This window comes from Rhincodon typus, chromosome 34 (assembly GCF_021869965.1).
Source record: "Rhincodon typus isolate 14 chromosome 34, sRhiTyp1.1, whole genome shotgun sequence".
Taxonomy (NCBI): domain Eukaryota; kingdom Metazoa; phylum Chordata; class Chondrichthyes; order Orectolobiformes; family Rhincodontidae; genus Rhincodon; species Rhincodon typus.
Window position 1 is genome coordinate 6,462,728 of NC_063365.1, and position 21,984 is coordinate 6,484,711.

General features: G+C 43.4%; 1 protein-coding gene across 2 annotated transcripts in view; it reads left to right on the forward strand.

The window, feature by feature from the left end:
• The window catches only part of LOC109923371 (transmembrane protein 150A-like), a 95,414-nt gene extending 73,763 nt beyond the window's left edge, over positions 1–21,651 (forward strand). For both annotated transcript variants that reach the window (XM_048616432.1, XM_048616434.1), the window contains 2 exons: positions 19,545–19,722; positions 19,841–21,651. In XM_048616432.1, coding sequence (XP_048472389.1) covers positions 19,545–19,722; positions 19,841–20,088 — 426 coding nt within the window. In that variant the 3' untranslated portion in view covers positions 20,089–21,651. The remainder of the gene's footprint in view (positions 1–19,544; positions 19,723–19,840) is intronic.
• Positions 21,652–21,984: the final 333 nt, after the last annotated feature.

Below are 21,984 nucleotides of genomic sequence, written 5' to 3' on the forward strand. Positions count from 1 at the left end.
AGGCCCGAAACGTCAGCTTTCCTGCTCCTCTGATGCTGCTTGGCCTGCTGTGTTCATCCAGCTCTGCACCTTGTATTTCTCAGATTCTCCAGCATCTGCAGTTTCTACTATCTCTCTTAATGGAATAAGTTAAGGTCTCATCTGGAAAACAGCATCCCTGACAGTTCAGGACTCCCTCAGTATGGCACCGGTGTTATACACTAGACAGTGCTGACTTTGAGAGACGGATGACATTTTAAGACACTCTGCAGCGCCCAGGGCAGTGAAAGCCTCTCGACAATGAATAGATTTTTCTTCATTAAGTCCACCAAGGAAAGGCGATTGAAATTTAATGTCGACGAGTAAAAAACACTGCACAACAAAAAGACAAAATAAAGAACATATTCCACAAGTGGTGTCACAATAGTTAAGAGGGAAAAGGACCAAAATGCTGAACAGATTTAGCACAAAAGCTGTTCCTCAAACATGGTAACCAGCAAAGCCTGATGAGCTACACATGGTCATAGGAAGTAGATAATGATCAAACTGTACAGTGCTCTGGTCAAGCAGCACCTTCAATATTTCACCCAGTTCCAATTAGTGAGACACAAGGGAGATAGACATTCAATCATGAGGCTGATTCTCATTGTCAAAAGGTTGTTAGCAGGAAGATAGGTCATTGGCATGGGCAGTGAGATGAGTTGGGGGGGTGGATAATCGCAATTCCTGAGGGTTATTGTCCCAGAGAAACAGTAGCTCCTCTCCAAGCTTTACTGCTGGTGAACCATTTCTGTTCCATTGCCAAATGGCGGCCCCGTTTTGTCTTTAACTAGTTTCTGCCTTAAAATGGCAGTCAGGGTCCACTTCCATGCCCAAAGGGAATCCATTACAAGTGGCACCAGTCACAGTCTCTATTGGTAAAGGATTGGGAAGGTCACTGCCCTATCCTGAAGTTATTACCGTCCATTTTGGGTAAGGGAGTCAAATTGGAACATAGGGACTGATCAATGTGTAGAGCAACTTCCAGTCTGAGTAATGGAGACAGAGCGCCTGCAATTGTTCAAAGAACACAATTATAAGCTGCAGTCGTCATAGAGGGATGAACTCAGATAGCTCAGATGGACCCTGTGGATGTAGATTGATCCTTAATGAGTAAATGAACTTGAGATCAGCTGTAATCTAGTTGAATGGTGCAATAGGCTCAAGGGACAGAATGGCCCACTGCTGTTCCTGTATCGCTGTGAATGGCTTCCATCTTCCATTGAGATGGTGTGATTTTGTAAGATGAGTTAAACGCTTTGTCAGGGAAACAGATGAAGAAATACTTTCTGAAAGCATTCAGTGTTTACACCCGCTTTCTGGGCCAGAACATTAGTCAGATGGGCAGAGGGCCAGTTGTAAATCGATCTTGCTTTCGGCAGAACACAGCCAGTTACTGAACACCTCTTTTAAACCGTATTTACTTACTCGTCAGCAATAAGTCAGCACAATGAGAGTAGAGTTGGGGGATGGTTTTCCAATATCACGCTGCCAGCAGTGTTAAATGGCCCTCCTTGAACCTGGTTTCATTTGCCAACTAACAGACAGTTGGTGCAAGGCCAAGGGGCACTGTACACCCAGCTGTAACCTCTTGTTGCTCAGGGGTATTTGTAACTCAAACAAGATATGTTTGAACTTCCACCATGGGCCTCAAAGGAAACTTCTGTGAACAAATGTGTGTCTCTGTGTAGGTCACAGCAGCTGAAGAGGTATGGAAATAGGAAAAGGGTCATTCGTTCCCTCCGAACTGTACTATCTATAGACTGCACTCCAAATCAATGACACTTACCTGGCCAGCCTCGTTGACTCCCTGACTATAGATCCTCTCCCTGCTAATTCTGAGTCCTTAAATCCACTTTTTGTCAAAGTCCAAATGTTAGCTCAACTCCCAAAGTTGAGTACAAAATAGGTTTCAGTGTTGGCCAGCTGTTTTTTCACCATCTCCCAGTGGCAAAGACAGTATTAACTTCACACCAAAATGGAAAGAAGATTGCAGAGTTGCAGAGCCATCACATAAGGCCACTCAGCCTATCAAAGTGGAGTGGGATTGTTAGCCCTATGGCTTTTGGCAAGGACCTATATAATCATCTGTCTGTTTCATACACAAGTGTGCTTTCAACGCCTACTACCATTCTCCCTTTCCCAGAACTGGCGTCAGATGATGCGTTGCATTTTGCAATCACTTCCTCCAACCTCCTCATTTAACTGCTGTGAGCCCAAATGAGAGAAACTAGTTTTGGAGAAATGAGATTACAAGCAATGCCTCCACCGATGTTGAAATATGGAGCTGTTATTAATCGAACTGCAGTGTTTGAGAGACTTGGAAAGGTTTTTCCCTCATTAAGGAAACCTCTGTTCTCTTCAGTTTAACAGCTCGCCTAGTGGTTTAAGTACAAGAACATTGATTATCTTTCACAGTTGGTGCTATGGCCTCAAGACACGTACTTAACTTCAGATGTGAAGTTTATCTGGCTGCTGGTGTTACTTTAATGTTTAATGTTTTGAATATAACACAAAGTTTATGAATCAGAAAGATATTTTACTGTGAATAGGATTCCTGTCAATTCGATTCCAGATAGATTTTATCAGTATCTTTTGAGAAATTGGCTCAATTTAATGTTTTACTGGTTGTGCCCTGTTTTACTATCTGTATGGTTAGTTCTCATTGAGATTCTCAGATTAATTTCGAAGTTGACTCTGTGCCTGGATTGCTTCCTTGACATTAAATCTTGTCCTTAAATGCACCTCACAGTTTTCCATGAACATCTGGTCTTCAAATAGAACAAACCTGGGTTAGGAACTTAAGTTGCTTCCTATTTAAAGCAACTGTTTCAAACCAGTGCCTTTTTTAAAAATAATTCAACATATTAATTCTCTCACTGGATTGACAGCATAGAAGTGGGTCATTTGGCTCAATAGGTCCCTGCTAGTAGTCATGCTTTAACTTGAGCCTTTGCTACCTCACTCCATCAAGGTCAGAAATCACACGACACCAGGCTATCGTCCAGCAGGTTTATTTGAAATCACAAGCTTTTGAAGCCTTACTGCTTCTTCAGGTGTTAGTGAGAGAGGTTGAATCAGATATAGAATTTATAAGTAAAAGATCAAAGGGTCACACCACTGATGAGGATGTATTAAACAAACCTAAGATGCTGTTAAATCCTTAATCATTTAGAAGGTTTTAATTGATTAATATATATGTAAATCCCCGAATTTTTTTCAAGTCACTGCCCTGAGAGATAAAGGTTTTATCTGTGTAAAGAAGAGGTGACATTTTAGGTCAGACAATGCATATTAGGTGTGAGGCCTTGTTTAGAATCTGTTTGTGTTTTGTTTTGGAGTCAGACTGGTTTTATTTCTAAAGTAGGAATTTATAAAATGCCACTTTGACTGACTTTCTATAAATTGTGTGCTTTTTGAATAAAACAAAAAGTATCTTCAAATACAAATACATACACATTTAAATCTATGGGGTGAATTCTTGTGACTTGCTCAAGGGCTACTGTTTGGCTTTGAGAAGCTACTTTTTCATTCTCAAAAATTCCTTTATTGGATGTCATAGTTTGCTCGTGGAGAGTTGGTTTACTCAGTTGGCTGGATGGCTGCTTTGCAATGCAGAGTGATACCAACAGTATGGTTCAGTTCCAGTGAGGTAACCATAAAGGACTTTGCTTTTCAACCTCAGCCATTGCCTGAGGCGTGGTGACCCTCAAGTGAAACCACCACCAGTCATCTCTCTCTCTCACTCTAATGACAGTGCGGTCCACTGGCACTATGGCAGCTGTACCTTCCAGTAACATTCTGTGTTTGTGTTGACATATGGTTAGTCTGACTCATACAGAAGCAAAATTAGAAGAATTCATCAATATCCTCAAAACTTTGTTAAACTTAAAGCCATAGCACTCAAGGAAGGCATTATTTTCCAAGAAACCACAGTACTTAAATTGGCACAGGACAATGGGCACGGTTAGTAAAAAAAAGTTTTTTTTCAAAAGAATTGACACACACTTAAGCGCACGAGTATCTGTTTTACACATTCTGCTTCAGCCAAGACTTATGCAAACTATCAGACTGAAAACCTTAAAATTTTTCTTTCCTGAGCCATGGATGTTTTCCATTAGCTAATAAAATACACAATATCCAAACCTTCTAAACTGAAAGCCTAATGCTCAACTGTTCCAAGAACGATAACTCTCAGACTGTTGTTTTTAAGATAAACCACCATGCCTACGTAAATATTGATGTTAGTCATTAAATCCCTTAAAATACACAGACTAAAATCTAGATTTTAGTTTTTTTTAGATTTTGACTTTATTGTTATGTGGTCCTCAAATACCAAAGCAGAGGAGTACAGTGAAAAGTTTTCAATACTGCAATACACGGCACCATCTTAGGTACAAGTACCTAGGTACAGAAGTTTAAGAACTAGCCACTGGCTCAAACTCAGACTCAAATTAAACGAAATTAAAATATAGATAAATCACACACCTACCTCACAGTAACCAATTCCATTTTCTAAAAACTAACTGGCTAAAGAAGTTTACCTTGAATTGAATTCCTTACTGTAATTATTGATGCCCATCCTGTATTCATGACATTATTGTGTCAGTTTGGGAGTCTTGAACTTTTTTGTTACTTAGTGCTGCTGATAAGGATGTTCTGACTAAAATAGGACAGTCCAGCAGCAAAAACAACTGCATGACATGTGGCTGTAAATTGGATTTCTGCCTTAGTTTAAGAGAATCTGGAAAAGAAAAGATCAATGCCTCAACAAGCCAAAATTTACAGCTGGAGACATTTCCTCAACTCTTTTTATTTCCTAAGGGAAATGGTCACCCCACTGACGAAAGTCAGAACAGAATGAAAGATATGATATTTCTCCCTCACTTGTATAGGAGATTGAAACCTTTGTTCTTCATCCCTGATCACTTGTGCAAGTTTTCACAATGCTACTAGAATCCCTACAGTGTGGAAGCAGTCCATTCAGCCCACTGAGTCAACACCACCCCTCCAAAGAGCATCCCCCCAGACCCACTCCCCTACCCCTGTAACCCTGCATTTCCCATGGCTTATGGACCTAACCTGCACATTCCTGTACACTATGGGCAATTTAGCAAGGCCCATCCACCTCACCTGCACACCTTTGAACTGTGGGAGGAAACCCGCACAGACACAGGGAGAATGTGTAAACTTCACATAGACAGTCGCCCGAAGGTGAAATCAAACTCAGGTCCCCGACGCTGTGAGGCAGCAGTGCCTACCACTGAGCTACTGTGCCGCCTATTAATAATGCCTTTTTTCTGTTTGTTCTTGCGATGCTTCAAGGCTGACTTCATTGCCCAACCCTTGATGCTCTGAGCAGTGCTTCTTGATGCTGGTGGTGCTCCCATAATCAGTAGTGAATGAATCCCACTTGGCATGTGATATCACTTTAAGAGAGAACGTACTAACGAGCAAGGATCCAGAATGTAGAAAATGTGACTGACGTCTTCTGTGATCTATATGTTAGCTCACGTACCATTCAGAAATAAGAAGGGGATGATCATCTTGATGGGATTGTACCATAGGCCGCCCCGATAGTCAGAGGGAAATTGAGGGACAAATATGTCAAGAGATCTCAGATAGTATAAGAATAATAGGGTTGTAATAGTAGGGGATTTTAACTTTAAAATAGACTGGGACTGCCACAGTGATAAGAGCTTGGGTGGTGAGGAATTTGTTAAATGCATTCAAGAAAATTTTCTTTATCAATATGTAGATGAACCTACTAGAGAAGGAGCAAAAATTGACATTCTATTAGGAAATAAGGCAGGGAAAGTGACTGGAGTGTTAGTGGGGGAGCACTTTGGAACTAGTGATCATAATTCTATTAGTTTTAAAATAGTTATGGAAAAGGATAGGTTTTGTATAAAAATTAAAGTTCTTAATTGGAGTAAGGCAAATTTTGATGCTATGAGACAGGACCATCCTTAAATTTTCATTTTTGTTCCTTCTCCCTTTCCTGTCAGTGAAGTACTTTGGTACATTCTAAGTCTGAACCGAGTCTGTATAAGTGGGAGACACTGTTGCTTTTTGTAATCTGGAGCAGCCAGGGAAAATGCTATGTCCCACTGTTGGTTCTATCACTCAGGCTCTATGAACGAGCGAAGCTACGTAGCCAGTGGTCAGCTCTGGAGACCTCACACCACTAGCCTGGCTTTCAGGTCACCGAGTCCGTTAGGGCAGACTAACTGGATGACAGCAACATACCGGTTTCAAAAGATCTCCTCCCACAGACATTTTAACCCTGTGATGTAACCAGGCCAATGCACCATGTTCTAACACGCCATTGGCTGCAAAACCAACCTTCTAATACACAATAATCTGCCCATCAAAGTGGAATTTCTGAAGTTTTAGGTTCTGATTAGTTGGCAAGATCCTGGGGTAAGGGAGATTTCATTCTGAAACGTATAGGACACAAAAATACACTTTCAATGTTAAATGATGATGGGTTCAAGGATTATCAGATCAACCATGATCTCAATGAATGGCACAGCATACTTGGCTGAATGGCCTCCTTCTGCACCTCCATCTTATGGTTGAATATAGCTTAAAAAATAGTATAACAATGGTGATGACACAATAAAAGAATGGACTGGGGAACAGATTAACACCAGAAACTGATTTAAAAACCTTTTGGTCCTAATTTTATTACAATCTTTATGGTCAAAGTAATGCGGGGGAGATAGTGACGTGAGGTAATGTCTCCAGAATAGTCATCGAGGGGCCAGTGGTCTGGGGCCATGGGTTCAGATCCCACCAGAGTAGCTGGTGGAATTGACATTCGATTAATAAAATCTTGAATTGCAATCCAGTGCAGAAATGTATAAAGGAGCAGTGGCACCAACTCTGCCGCCCTCACCAGCAGAAAAGTTGGTTGGAACCAACAGGCCAAGAACAAGGTGCTTCCCCCTAGCTGTAATGTGCTGATTTCCTTCCCTGAAGGACATTAATGAACTAGATGGCTTCTTGCAGAAACCAACATGGTCACAATTAGGCCAGATTTTCATTAATTCAGATCTCACCATCTATCATGGTGGGACTTGAGCCCACGTCCCCAGGACGTGAGTCTGCCTGTCTGGATTATGGGTCCACTGACATTACCACTATGCTATCACCTCCTCATAACTATTTGTTGTTACCCATTGACACATGGTGGGTGGATATCAACATCAATGTATGTTATAGGGTTAAGCTCAGGGATGGGTTGGAAGGTGGTGAGCTGGTGACTTACCACCATTTATGTGCCTTTCCATCAAAAGCGAACCAAGCATGGGACTCCTAACATCTAGCCCCCAGTCTCATGGTCATCGTTACTGACTTTTGTAGAAACCCCCATTTGGTTCACTGATGACCTTTATGGAGGGAAATCTGCCATCCCTACTGGGTGTGACCTACATGTGACTCCAGACCCACAGCAATGTGGTTGACTCTTAACTGGCCTAAGAAGCCAACCACATTGCTGTAGTCCAGCTCTCCCTTTCATAGACATTGCCACTTTAATGTAGTAGTTTTGCAACAGAAAAGTTATTTCATTCCAGAAATTCTGTAAACATCTGCGGGCCAGGCCTCTGTCCTTTACAAGTCCCAGCGATCTGAATGCACAGGGATTCCTTTCAAGAGCTAGGCTCTAAGACAAGGTGGGCACAAGCGTTAAAGGTGACGGCAGTCAGCAGTGAAAGGGCAGTTTGTGATTACAGCTGCAGCCGAGTGCGTTGGCACATTCAGTCTGGAGTCTTTCCAAGCTGTCTGTCTGTGGTGAGTGGGCCCACTGAGCTGTTTGCAAGCACCTCCTGTTTCACGGCACACTGTAACCCCCTATACAGGCAAATAAAGGTTTGGTTATGACTGTTTGATTTGGCGCAGTTGCTGCATAGTGGATAATTCTGCCTGTGGTAAGATCAGTGCTCGTAAGCTAAAAAATGCCCAGCTCGCTCTGTCTATAAATAGAACAGTGGTGGAACAATAGGTGTCAACACTGAGCCCATGGACAAAGGGGACGTTTGCAGTGAATTGGACCCAAATTGTAACCTTATCTACTCTGAGCCAGGAACTGCTTCCAATGTTTTGAGTGATCCAGCCTGACTGAGGCTCAGAGAACAATGCTGGGATTGTGCACTTCTGTATTGCCTGACCACAAAAAAAAATGTTTCTCCTGATCCACGTTCTATGTTTACAGTGATCTTGTGCCGAGTGGCCAAATTGGCCTGGGCCACTGAGCAACGGCTCCATTCCCTGCTTACCCCAGTGACATCAACCCATACCCCACATATATCCAAAGCAAGGTCTTATGGTCACCCCAAACCCAACTGGGGTATAATTTATTCTCTACCTTGTAACTATGGAATAATGAATATCCATCTATTTTATAGATCACATAAACATTGAATATAGAAGCAGGAGTAGGCCATTTGGCCCTTCAATTCTGTTCTGCCATTCAATGTGGTCATGGCAGATTGTCCAACTCTGTCCCCTGTTCTTGCTTTCTCCCTATATCCTTTGATCCCTTCAGTCTTATATCTACTTATATGTATTTATATCTACAGGCTTATATCTGCATCTTTCTTGAAAGTCTTCAATTTTTGGTCTCAACAGTTTCCCGTAGCAGAGAGTTCCACAGGCTCACCACTCTCTGAGTGAAGAAATTTCTCCTCATTTCTGTCCTAAAAGGCCTACCCTGTGTCCTTATACCCTGATTCTGGACTCCCTGGTGATTGCTGTATTTACCCAGTCTAGTCCTGTTAGAATTTTGTAGATTTCTATGAGATCCCTCTTCATTCTTCCAAACTCTAATGAATATAATCCTAAACCATGCACATCTACATTCCATCATATATCTATCAAAGATATCGAGCTATTGTCTGCTGCAGATCCTTTTGGATAGAAGTCTGACATCTGCCTCATTTATCCCTTTGATTATTTGATAAGCATTGCCGGTCTTCCCCGTGGATAGTGAGGAGTTGACTCTGTGCAATGAGATATAACCTACACTGGTACTTAATATACATGAGATACTTACTACACCCAGATAATGTTCTGGGGACCTGGGTTTAAATCCCGCCACGGTAGATGGTGGAATTTGAACTCAATAAATATCTGGAATTAAGAGTCTAATCCATTGCTGATTATCAGAAAAACCCATCTGGGTCTCTGATGTCCTTTAGGGAAGGAAGCTGTCATCCTTACCTGGCCTGGCCTACATGTGACTCCAGACCCCAAGCAATATGGTTGACTCATAACTGTCCTCTGGGCAATTAGGGATGGGCAATAAATGCTGGCCTAGCCAGCGATGCCCTCATTCTGTGAATGAATGAATGAATAAAGAACACTGGTACTTCCAAAATCTTTCCTACAGTGACTCCATTTAAAGGCTTGAAAGTTTTTGCATCCCCTCAGTGAGAGCAGGGCGGGTTGGGATTGGGAGGGGGCAGGAGGTGGTGGCCCTTACTGCCTTGGAACTTGCTATCCCAAAGTTTTAGCTCGTGACCCCACTTGGGGTCCCAAGCTCACTTCAGGTAGTCAAGTTCTACACAAATGCACATGGAGTTTAACCACGGATCACAATGCTAACCAAGTCTGCCATGAACAGACTGGATCATGTAGAACAGAAACAGAAATAGCTGGAGAAACACAGCAGCTCTGGCAGCATCTGTGGAAAGAAAGCAAAGTTAATGTTTTGGGTCCAGTGACTCTACTTCTGAATAGTAGCTAGGAAAAGGTGGGATATATGTATATATATACATACTTATATATGTAGCTGCTATCGGTTCTGAAGAAGGGTCACTAGACTTGAAACGTTGAGTCTGCTTTCTCTCCACAGATGCTACCGGAACTATTGACTTTCTCTGGCAATTTCAGTTTTTGTTGCAGATTTCCAGCATTTGCAGTTCTTTATTTTGTTTTTGGGAAATGTAGAATTTGATCCTGAGGAATTGTGAAGTAGCCTTCCATGTGAAAGTAACTTGAGTTTCTGGTCCTTGAAGGGATGAAATAGAAGTTTCTATAATAAAGTGCCAGATGATGCCATCATTACAGTATCACTGATAATCGTCATGGAGCCTCCAATTGAATAGTAATTGCAGTCAACACTGTAACATGTCAGCACAGGATCTGCTTGTATATTTAAGTCATGTCAGCCAGAATTAAAGCATTATAACATCCACAATAAAAGTGGAAATTCCACCTATCCTTCTTTTTATCAGACCAAAGACTTCAAGCCCTTTCCTGCCCGTTGTTTATTCATTCCTTTACCTTTCACCATCCTCTATGTACTGCCAGGGAGGGTCTGTCTGCTTGGCCTTTCTGAATTGTTCATTTAAATTCATGCCTTTGAAGCTATGTCTATGTTGGAGTGGCCCTCAATGTCTCCAAATTGCCTCAGCTGTAACTATCTCTCCAAAATGCCCGAGCTGCCAGTCCTGTGATTGGGTTACCAGAATCCAGAGACTCCACACCCTGCTGTCTTTAACTGGACTGCGAGCATGGGGGAAGGGACAGACAATTATGGGGCTTTCTTTGCAAAAAATGGCTGCCATTGTCTAGCTTCTGGCAAGGTGAGTACTGGCCCCTGATGCCATGGGTCCCGATGCCATGCATCCCAAATCCCATAAGTCCATTTGTTTCCACAAAGATCTTCCCTTGTTCTTTAGCTGGAATACAGGATGTCACCTTCCAAATCATTGATAGAATTTGCTGACGGTTTGTCCTTCCGTCCCACAATCCCCAGGTGGTTGAAAGCTGAGTTTTCTGTCTTCCCACTTGACTCTACTCACCTTATATCCTACGTCTCTGAAACTGGAAAGGGGACTGAACTGTGTAGGCCTAACTTTCTCAGCCACGAGTAATACTGACAGACTTCCTCATTCCATGTATAAACTGGAGTCCAACAGACATAAACATGGGTCAAATTTCTGGAACACCTTCCCTCTAACACCGTTGTGGGGGTAGCTACGCCAAGTGGACTGTAGGGGTCCAAGATGGCAGCTCACCACCACCACCTTCACAAGGGCAACTAGGGACAAGCAATAAATGGTGGCCCAGCGGTGCTCACATCCCATGAATGAATTACAAATAAACACGGAAAAAAGGAAACAAAATTCTTCAAATGCTTCTGAAAGAAAAAGTGTAGGGAGTTTGGAATGTCAGCCCTTCTTTGGTCCTTTCTGCCTCCTGGCTACTATCTAAGTATAAATACAGTTGTCGAGCTTGCTTCATCCACTGTATGCCCTTTGAAAAGTGGGTTATAATGAGCATTCATTTAAAACTGAAATCATTATTCTGTGACAGGTTCAGTAATGCTGAAAGTTTGGATAGAACTCAGTGCCAGTCTTTGTTTGAAATTAATTCAAATACAGCACGGAAAGCAGTGTGGAGTTAAAGCAAAAGGCATGTCATTGCTCGGGTGCCCTCAAACATTATTGAATTCTACCATCAAACTGTTGGCACATTCTGTCAATGATTTGGAGGGTGACATCCTGTACTCCAGAGCTTCTTAATTCCACCACCCACCCTCCCCACCCCAATTAAACACACTCTATAATATCCCTATAAAGCAAACTCACCCTACACCCTCTTTATGGTGGAAGATACTTTGAACATCCCATTAATACTAAAAAATGTGTTGGAGGAATTAAGTACAATCACCAAAGAATCATAGAACCCCTGGTGCAGAAACAGGCCATTCAGCCCATCAAGTCTACACCAGCCCTCCAAAAAGCATCCCACCCAGTCAAACCCTCTACCCTATGCTTGTAGTTCCTATGGCTCAGTCCCAAAATGGTCAGCCCCTTATCCTGAGAGTGTGCCCCCATGTTTCGAGATTCCCTGACCACAGTAAGCAATGTCTCAGTGTTCCCCCAGTTAGGCATTCCTAATTTTGAATGTTTCATTGAGATCACCTCTCATTCTTCTGAAACCCAAACAGTATTGATCCAATTTACTCAGCCTCCTGTCATAGGATAACCTCATTCCAGGGGCCAGTCTAGTGAACCTTGACTGTACTTGTGTATCCTTCCTTAAATATTGATTGCACCTCAAAGATTGCACCCATTATTCAGGGTGTGGCCTCACGAAAGCCCGGCATAATTGTAGCAATTGAAACATTAGAGGTGGCACAGGGTTAGCACTGCTGCCTTACAGCGCCAGGGATCCGGGTTCGATTACAGCCTCGGGTGACTGTCTGTGTGGAGTTTGCACTTGCTCTCCGTGTCTGCTTGGGGTTCCTCTGGGTGCTCTGATTTCCTCCCGCAGTCCGTAGATGTGCAGGTTAGGTGGGTTGGCCATGTTAAATTGCCCTGTGGAGTCCACGGATGTGCAGGCTAGGTGGATTAGTCATCGGAAATGCTGGGCTACTGTTCTGGGTGGATTGTTCTTTGAAGGGTCAGTGTGAACCCAAAGGGCCGAATGGCCTCCTATCTGCACTGTAGGGGTACTATGATTCCATCTACAAAGCATAAGTCAGGAGTGTGATGGAATACTCTCCACTTGCCTGGATGAGTGCAGCTCCAACAATACTGGAGAAGCTTGACACTATCCAGGACAATCACTTTTTGATTGGCATCTATCACCATTTAGTTGCCCCACAGCAATGTGTACCAGCTGTCGCATATTGTGGTGCCAACTACTGGTGGTTGGGATAGAGTGCTGCCACCAATCCTGTCTTCTTTGCTGTGTCAGAGAACCCTGCTAGAGGATGAACCACTATTGAGTCTTAACAAGAAGAGGCACTTGTCTTACAAAACAGTATGTATCTTATCGCACAAAAGTAATAGGTACAAGTTGCATTCACTAGTTTGGCATTATTACAGAGATTGTCAGGAGCCAGAGAAGACCCTTTGGACCTTGAGCTACTGCCTCTCCTCCAGCCAAAGACTGTGTAACACCATCGATTGAGTGGTGCTAAATTCAGCTCGAATGTTAACTCCTTCAGAACCATTAGCTTATACAACACCATTTGGAAGATGTATTGTCATTATTTCATAGACAGCACCATCTAAATCCATGACCTGTACCTTCCAGAAGGACAAGTGCAGTGGAGGCATGGGGACATCAACTCCTGCAATTTCCTCTGTTAGTCACAGTTCATCCTGATTTGGAACTATATCACCATTCCTTCATTGTCACTGGGTCAGCCCTCAAATAGCCATCCGAACAGGTCCCTACCACTGGTCCCATGAACCACTGTGCTTCAGAATGTAGGCTCACAACCAATACTTTAAGGCCAGTTAGGAAGTGGCACTAAATGCTGCCTAGTCAGTGACTCTCACACCCTGAGAGAAAATCCTCAAAAGCAAACATCAGTCTAAGTGTAAGATGAAAACTAGTAGACGAAACAAAGGGATTAGCGTCTGGACTGATTCACATCTGCTGCCTCAATATTACACAGCAGGGCACCTGAAAAGAAACCTTGGAACTATTTTCTGTCTGGCTTATCTCTGAGATCAAAAAGATCAAGCTGAAAGACAGAAGTGGCCTTTTTAATGCTCACAGTTCAAAGATTTTGGAAGTGACTGCTCCCAGTGTCCTGGCTGAGGCTCAAAAGTAGTTACTTATAAATAATTACACTCTGTGAGGTGTTTTTGTCTGAATGAATTATGAACAGTAAATATTCTCCACAGCATATGGAAATGTTTTTGCTGGTAACTGTTGTGACTGTTGCACTGACAACACTTGGATTGAGATTTTCAGGATTTTGTATTAACTCACTAAACACCAGTGCAGTGATTGTAATGCAAGAGACTCACAATTGGAGTACAGATCTAAGCAAATTCTCAGTCTTAAAACGTGCCCCATTCTCCACTTCCTTTGACTCCTGACCACCCACATGCATGTATATATACACGCACACACGCATGCACATACACACACACACACAAACACACACACACACCCCTTTATACTTTGATGTTAATACCCGATCTGTGTCTTTGAAAAGTTTTATTACTGTCATATAAGAGGACTTCAGGGCACATTTATCAACTGGCCTTGTGATATCATTCTGAAAGAGATATGCTGATAATTCTAGCCCACGAACATCATGTGAAATGGCTGAACAAATCATTAAGGCTGAGTATGCACAGCAGGTCAGTAAGTGTGTCATTAAGGACAATGACCAAATCTTACAGCACCAAAGAGGAGGCCATTCAGTCTAATGTGTCTGTACTGGCCCTTTGGAAGAGCTATCAATTAGTCTCACCTCTCTCCAATGGAGTTGGAGATAGGGACGTTGTCCCTGTGCCCTTCAAAGCTCACCTGTTCTCTCTGCCACTCTCAGAAAGGCAGCTTCCATCCTGACCTATCACCTATCTCAAATGCTAGGTTGCCATCTCTGATTGGATGCCTTCCTGGAAGTTCCATTGTATAACTTCCTGTCACCCAGCACCCAGATCCCACATTCTAGCCACATGTAACATCCTAGAATTGTCACTGCTCAGGAGACCGTTCACCCATCCTATCTGAGATGGCTGTTTGAAGGAACTAAATGCCATTCCTGCTTCTCTGTGCTGCTGGCCCGCTGTCCTCCTCCAACTCCACACTATGTTATTTCTGACTCCAGCATTGGCAGTTCTTACTATCTCTAAGTGCCACTCTTGCCTTTTCCCTGCAGCCCTGAAAATGCTTCAGTTTCAGAAAAGGATCCAGCTCCTTTTCAAAAGACTTGAGCGGGCCTGTCTCCACCACACTGTAAGGCCATCCGCTCCAGATCTGACCCTCTCGCTGCATTTTTCCTCCAATCTCCATTGCTTCTTTTGGCACTGACCTGAAACCTGTGCCATCCCAGTCCCGATCCTTCCCTCAGTGGGAACCGTTCCTTCCTCTCTACACCATTCAGACCCCACATGGTTTGGAACATCTCGACCAAACCAACTCTTGGCCTTATCTTCTCTAAGCCCCAAATTCTCCAAAATCTTGGGTATGCCAATTGGAATGGCTGGAAATTCTTCTGTAGTTGATTTCACAATTTTGCAATGTCCATCAAAATGTTTATGACTAACTCAAACATTCAAAGAAACTTATTGGAAAGATATGTTTTAATGCTTCTGTTTGATTTTCTTCGGGATGCCCAAGGCCATATTCTAATGATTCATTATTAATTTTTAGAGGGTACAGGGCTCTCTCGGAGGGTTGATAATCTTATTTCAAATCTCCCTCCACTCTTTCAGGTCTTTGAGCCTCTTGGCATCTCCCAGCTCCTTGCCCAGATCTCCTGTAAACCCTGTCTATTTACTCCAGTCTTCCCTGCCACTCACTTACAATACCAGGGTCACAAGCTACATACTCCTCATACTGTTTAACCTCTCCATGGATTTCCAGCTAAACCATCCTCCGAGGTTCCTCCATCAACATTCATCACAGAGGGATGTGCAGTCCCTACCTGCTTGAGTACATTTCCAATTAGGCCTCCTATTTTCTCACACATACTGTCAAGCACCCGCTGCCCCCACTCTGATCTACACCTTGCCAACATCATTTGAAGGTGCATCAAGCAATGGGGTAGCTAATTGGTTAGCGCTGCTGCCTCACAGTGCCAGGGACCCTGGTTTGATCCCACCCTCGGGCAATTGTCTGTGTGCAGCTTGTGCATTCTCCCTGTGTCTGCGTGGGTTTCCTCTGGATGCTCTAGTTTCCACCCAAAATTGGCCATGCTAAATTGCAGGATAGGCAGGTTAACTATGGTAAATATGGTCTTACAGGGATATGGTGCGTTGCTCTTTGGTGGATGCTAAATGGCCTCTAACTGTTCTGTAGGGATTCTATGATTAGGAAGGCAAATGCTTTGTTGGCCTTTATTGCACAAGGATTTACATTCAGAAGGATTATACAGGGCTTTGGTGAAACCACACCTGAACCTTTTTGGCCTCCCTACCTAAGAAAGGATATGTTTGCCATAGAGAGAGTGCAGTGAAGGTTCACTAGGCTGATACCAGACATACAGAAGTATCCTATGAGGAGAGATTAGTTCGACTGGGCCAGTATTTGGGGCAGCACGATGACTCAGTGGTTAGCACTGCTGCCTCACAGCGCCAGGGATACCAGTTTGACTCCAGCCTCGGGCGACTGTCTGTGTGGAGTTTGCACGTTCTCCCCGTGTCTGTGTGGGTTTCCTCCCATAGTCCAAAGATGTGCAGGTTAGGTGGATTGGCCATGAGAAATGCAGGGTTACAGTATAGGGTGCGGGCGTGGGTCTGGGTGGCATGCTCTTCGGAGGATCGGTGTGGACTCGATGGGCCAAATGGCCTGCCTCCAAACTGTGGGGATTCTATCATTTACTGGAGTTTAGAAGTATTTAAAATTCCAACAGGGCTGAACAGATTAGATGTAGGGAGATTGTTTTCCCTGAACCAGGGGACACAATCTTGGGATATGGGCTAAACCATTTAGGACTGAAGTGATGAAAATTTCTTCACTTAAAAAAGTTGTGAACCTGTGGAATTCTGTACCACAGAAAGCGGTGGAGGGCAAATCACTGAATATATTCAAGAAAAAGATAGATACATCTTTTATATGTTAAAGGCATCGAGAGGTATAGGGAAAACGTTGGTATGTAGAGACATAGAGTCAAACATTGAGGTAGAGAATCAGCCATGATCATATTGAATGGCCTACTCCTGCTCCTAGTTTCAATGTTTCTATCAGCAGATACAGGATTAGCTTCCACTTACACAACATCAATACCTAACTCTACCTGTCTAGTACCGCTGGGGGAGGCGATGGCCTAGTGGTGTTATTACTGGACTGTTAATCCAGAAATCCAGATAATGTCTGGGGGAACCTGGGTTTGAATCCTGCCATGGCAGATGGTGGAATTTGAGTTCAATAAAATATCTGGCATTAAGAATCTAATGATGACCATGACTCCATTGTCAATTGTCGGAGGGGGGGTGGAAATAAATCCTATCTGTTTTACTTAACATCCATTAGGGAAGGAAATTGCCATCCTTACCTGGTCTTGGCCTACATGTGACTCCAGAACCACAGCAATGTGGTTGAGTCTTAACTGCCCTCTGGGCAATTAGGGATGGGTAATAAATGCTGGCTCAGCCAGCAACACCCTCATCCTGGGAATGAATTTAAAAAAAAACACTTCTGAATGTTTGAGTGCTGCCACACTGCTTGCAGGACATTAGGTCTTGCTGTTTGTATGGCTGGTCTACATGGTAGACTTTGTGCCTGTTGGCATTCTGGGAACCTCTGAGCTGGAGAACTCTTAGAAACATAGAAAAATAGGAACCAAATTGGACCATTCAGCCCATCGAGTCTGCTCTGCTATTCTATCTCAACACCACACTCCTGCTTTCTACCCATGCTCCCTGACACCTTGAATTTCTAGAAATCTATCTGTTTCTTTCTTAAAAATATTCAGTAACTTCATGTCCACAGCTTCCTGTGGTAGAGAGTTCCACAGGGTCACTACCCTGTGGGTGAAGATATTTCTCCTCAGTTCGAAATGGTCCATTGCATCTTGCACTCTTTTTGTAGATTCTAGGTTCTGCTTGTTTTCTTTTTGTATCTGTATCTGGGACATATTTCCTGTGGATACCAGAGCATTGCTGTCATAATCCTTGACCTTGATGATATGCTCTGTAGCTGTTTGTATCACTCAGGCCTGTTGGTGCAGTATGTTGTGTTTACCGCCCTCTGCTGTCCGTTAGGTGTTACTGCTCAAGAGCAATTCCGTGAAAGCAAAGTAGAATATATTGGACCCGAAACATTAACTCTGTTTCGATGCTGTCAAACCTGCTGGGTTTCTCCAGCATTTACTGTTTTTGTGGCTCAAGAACACATGCGCATCTGTTTGTAACCTACCTCTGTACGGTTCCGCAGTTCCTCAAACCCTTTTGTCAATCTTTCCCACATCTGCTGAGGCCCTGAGCACTTTCTGTTTCTTTTCCTCTCATTCCTGCTTTGAGAAGAACCTTAAAAGCTACCATCTCGTGTGGCCTGGTGTCAAATTAACTTTGACATTATCCCTGTGAGATGTGCTGGGACATTTCACTATGTTAAAGACACTATCGCAATCCAATTTTGCTATTGGTGTTGGATCTTGCTCTGTAATGATCCTGTGAACTCCTTGGGAACATAGGAAATAGGAGCAGGAGTAGATCATTTATCTCCTTGAGACTGTTCCACCATGCAACAAGGTCAGGGCTAATCTTCTATCTCAATGTTGTCTTTATACAGAAATCTGTGGATCTCTGTCTTGAACATACTCAATTACTGAACCTCCATGGTTGGGAATTCCAAAGATTCACCACCAACTGAGAGAAGAAATTCCTCCTCATCTCAGCCCTGAATGGCCTACCCCTCATCCTATGACTGTGTTTCCGCCTTCCAGATCCCCAGCAAGAGGGGAAATATTCTGACTGCATCAACTCTATCGAGCCCTGTCTTAATATTGTATGCTTCAACCTTCAAAATCTAATCAACACAGGCTCATTCTCCTCAATCTCGCCCATAGAATTTGACTAAGTTTAATTAGCAACATAAATACAAAAAGAAAAGAAAAGAGAGGCAATGGCCTAGTGGTATTATCAGGGGGCTGTTAATCCAGAGACCCAGATAATGTTCTGGGGACCTGGGTTCGAATCCTGCCATGGCAGGTGGTGGAATTTGAATTCAATAAATATCTGGAATTAAGAATCTAATGATGACCGTGAATCCATTATCGATTGTTAGGGGGAAAAACCCTTTAGGGAAGGAAGCTGCCATCCTTACCTGGTCTAGCCTATATGTGACTCCTGAACCACAGCAATGTGGTTGACTCTTAACTGCCCTGTGAATGAATAAAAAAGAAAATTGATGTTGGTTCACATCACCAGAGATCACAGATTTAATGTAATTGGTAGAGGGGACATGAGGAAAGATGTTTCAGCCAGAAAGTGGTAGGGGTCTGGAGCTCGCTGCCTGGAAGTGTAGTGGGTGAGTGGAATTCGCTGCCCAGTTTGTTGATTGAGGCAGAAATCTTCAACTTATTGAAAAGGAACCTGCATCTGGCTGTAATCTGACAGACTGTGGAATGGTTGCTGGAAAGTGGGCTAGGGTGCAGACATGACGGACTGAAGGGACACTTTCCATGCTGTAACATTTCCGTCTCTATTTGCCCTGTGGGATACCGCTCTGTTAGATCAGTACATTGGAGATATTTTCCTAATCAACCTGTTCAGAGATGTTATTGCATAGCAGGTGGGACTTGAAACTTGGCCCTTTGCTCAGTGGAACTGCACTGTAGGAGTCTGTATCAACATGTTGCACTCTAGGATTTTGGCTTATTGATAATTTGACCAAAAAAAAAGCAGAAAATAATTGTCTGTAAGCCAATCAGTTTGCATAGCCTGATCATGTGATTTCAGGAAAGGTTGTGGCTTTGGACTGGAGCTTCATTCACTGGGCTTTAGACTCTTGTGAAATATTATTTGAAAGATCAGCGTGTGAAAGCGAAGGGAAGAGGGTGATGTTTGTCTAACAGCTGAACTATCTTGTTCCTGCAGGTTGACAATGCCAAAGTGCTGCACTATGTTGGCGCTGGAGTAGGGTTCCCCAGCAGTATGCTGTTCATCTGTTTCCAATCGGTGCTCACTTACAGGATAGCAAAGAACTCCCTGGACTACCAAATAGGCCACTGCCGAGCATTCCTCACCATTGTGGCCTTCATCAACCTTGTTATGAGTATCCTTTCTGCAGCGCACCTCTTTCAGGAATATCACCTACATTATCCCCAAATCCTATCCCAAATACAATCTAGAAATTCATCACCAGTTTATAAATTCCTTAACCATCTTTCCAGGTGGGGTCTTCTTCATTCAGGAGAGCTCCCAGCTCCAGCACGCAGCAGCTATCTGCGAGTGGGTTTTCACCATCATCATTCTCATTTTCTACGGGACTTTCGCCATGGAGTTCAGCTCCATCACTCAAAACACCTTCCTTGAAATGCTGGCAAAGAGAGACAAGAAGACAAACTGTAAAGCAGACACCAACATGGTGGTCCCCAGCTCAGGCATCAACCGCACCCAAGAGGCCATCGCCATGATCTAAGCTTCGAGATCTCCACAGACAGGTCGAACTATAACTCTGCCGTAAAACGTTGGTGGACCCCGAATAGGGGTGTGGGCTGGGGGTATCTGTGGAGCATTACTGCCTGTTACATTGGAGGGGGAAATAAATCATGAAATACCTCAGATCCTTGAGCAAACCGGGGATACTGTTACACAAAAGCCATCGCAAAAGGACCAAACCTCTCCTTTCTCCAATGGTATTTTTGGAACATTTTTATGAAATGTAATTTTTTTTATAAAAGTTTGATTTTTATAGCAGAAATGAATTATATATTTTATGACAGCAAGTGATTCAACCATTCAGACTATTGTGAAAGACATTCGATGCCTTTAAGTTGCATGTAACACTGACCCTTGTAAATGGGACAGGTCAACATTCAAATTGACATGATAAAGTTCACTTTTTAAAATGTCATTTCCATTTATCGGTAGCTGATTTCTGTGTGTTTTCCCGTTATCTTTCGCTTCCAGGCTGAACATGGGTGACCACGGTTTCTAACATATTAACATTCCCACTTGCTGGAGAGTTGTCCATAGCCAGGGCAGGTTAACCAGTGAAGAAACCTCACCCTAGACCTCTGTGCTCCCACCTTCTCTGCCCTGGCCCCGCATCTACCTCCTTCCCCCATTCCCTGTGTTGTTTTTAACTGATCTACCCTCTGGCTCCTTTGCCCTTCTCCCTCTCTGAGAGGATGTGCCTGGCCCACATTCTGTCAGAAGCCTTTGGTATTGACCCTTGGATCCATTGAACTTTGCTGTCCTCATTTTTCCCTGGGTTCTTTATCCTCGTTCAATCCTAAAACCTTCCAAGATCTCGGCGCTCCTCCAATCCCAGTCTCTTGCGTGGAGATGCTGATGCTGGAGTCAGAGACAACACAGTGTGCAGCTGGAGGAACACAGCAGGCCAGGCAGCATCAGAGGGGCAGGAAAGCTGACGTTTCAGGTCGGGACCCTTCTTCAGACTTTCCTGCTCCTCTGATGTTGCCTGGTCTCTATGTTCCTCCAGCTCCACACTGTGTTATCTCGGTCTCTTGCACGCTTCTTGTCATTTCTCCCCCATTTTTGTGTGCCTCCAGCCAACTAGTCCCCAGGTTCTGGAAACCCTTCACCAAACCTCTCCGTCTCTGCCTTTATCTATCTCTCTTCCTCTTCTGTTTCTGATGCACCTTAAAACTTCTGACAAAACTTATTGTTCCCTGTCTTAATATTTCATCATAGTGCCAATTTTGTTGATAGTTTTCCTGTGAAAACTTTCGGACATTTTTGCTATGTTAAAGGTGCTAGGTGAACACAGGTTGTTGTTGTAAAAGCATACAAAGTGCCCAGGCACTCTGTACAGTGACAGCAATTTCTGATATTCCCATGGTGCTATCTGCTGGCACATGGCTCTTCATAAGGCCTAAGTCTCTTTTGTGTGTGACAAACAATTAGACCATTTAAGTTGTTGAATATTTTTTAATGCGCCATGTACACATTTTAGAGAAACAATTGTACGATCAGAAATGTGCGATCATTTGCTCTTGTAAATAAACTACAGCTCTAACCACTTTATCATCATTTAAAAATCTGAGATAGAAATATATACCAAGTGACAGTCTCCATGTGGAGGGATTGCATTCTGCCTACGGTCCAGGTACTAGAGGTGAGGACAGAGTGCACAGGGTTTGACTGAGTGTGGCATCCAGGAGCCTGAGCAAAACTGGAATCAATGGGAATCTGGGGGGCACTCTGAATTGATTAAATTAATGCTTAGTACAAGGGAAGATGGTTATTGGCAGTCATCTCAGCAAGGACACCATTGCAGGCTAGATATTTTCCAAACAAACTGTTCAGGGATGTTATGACCCATCTCTGGGGGAAGTGGGCCTCGAACCCA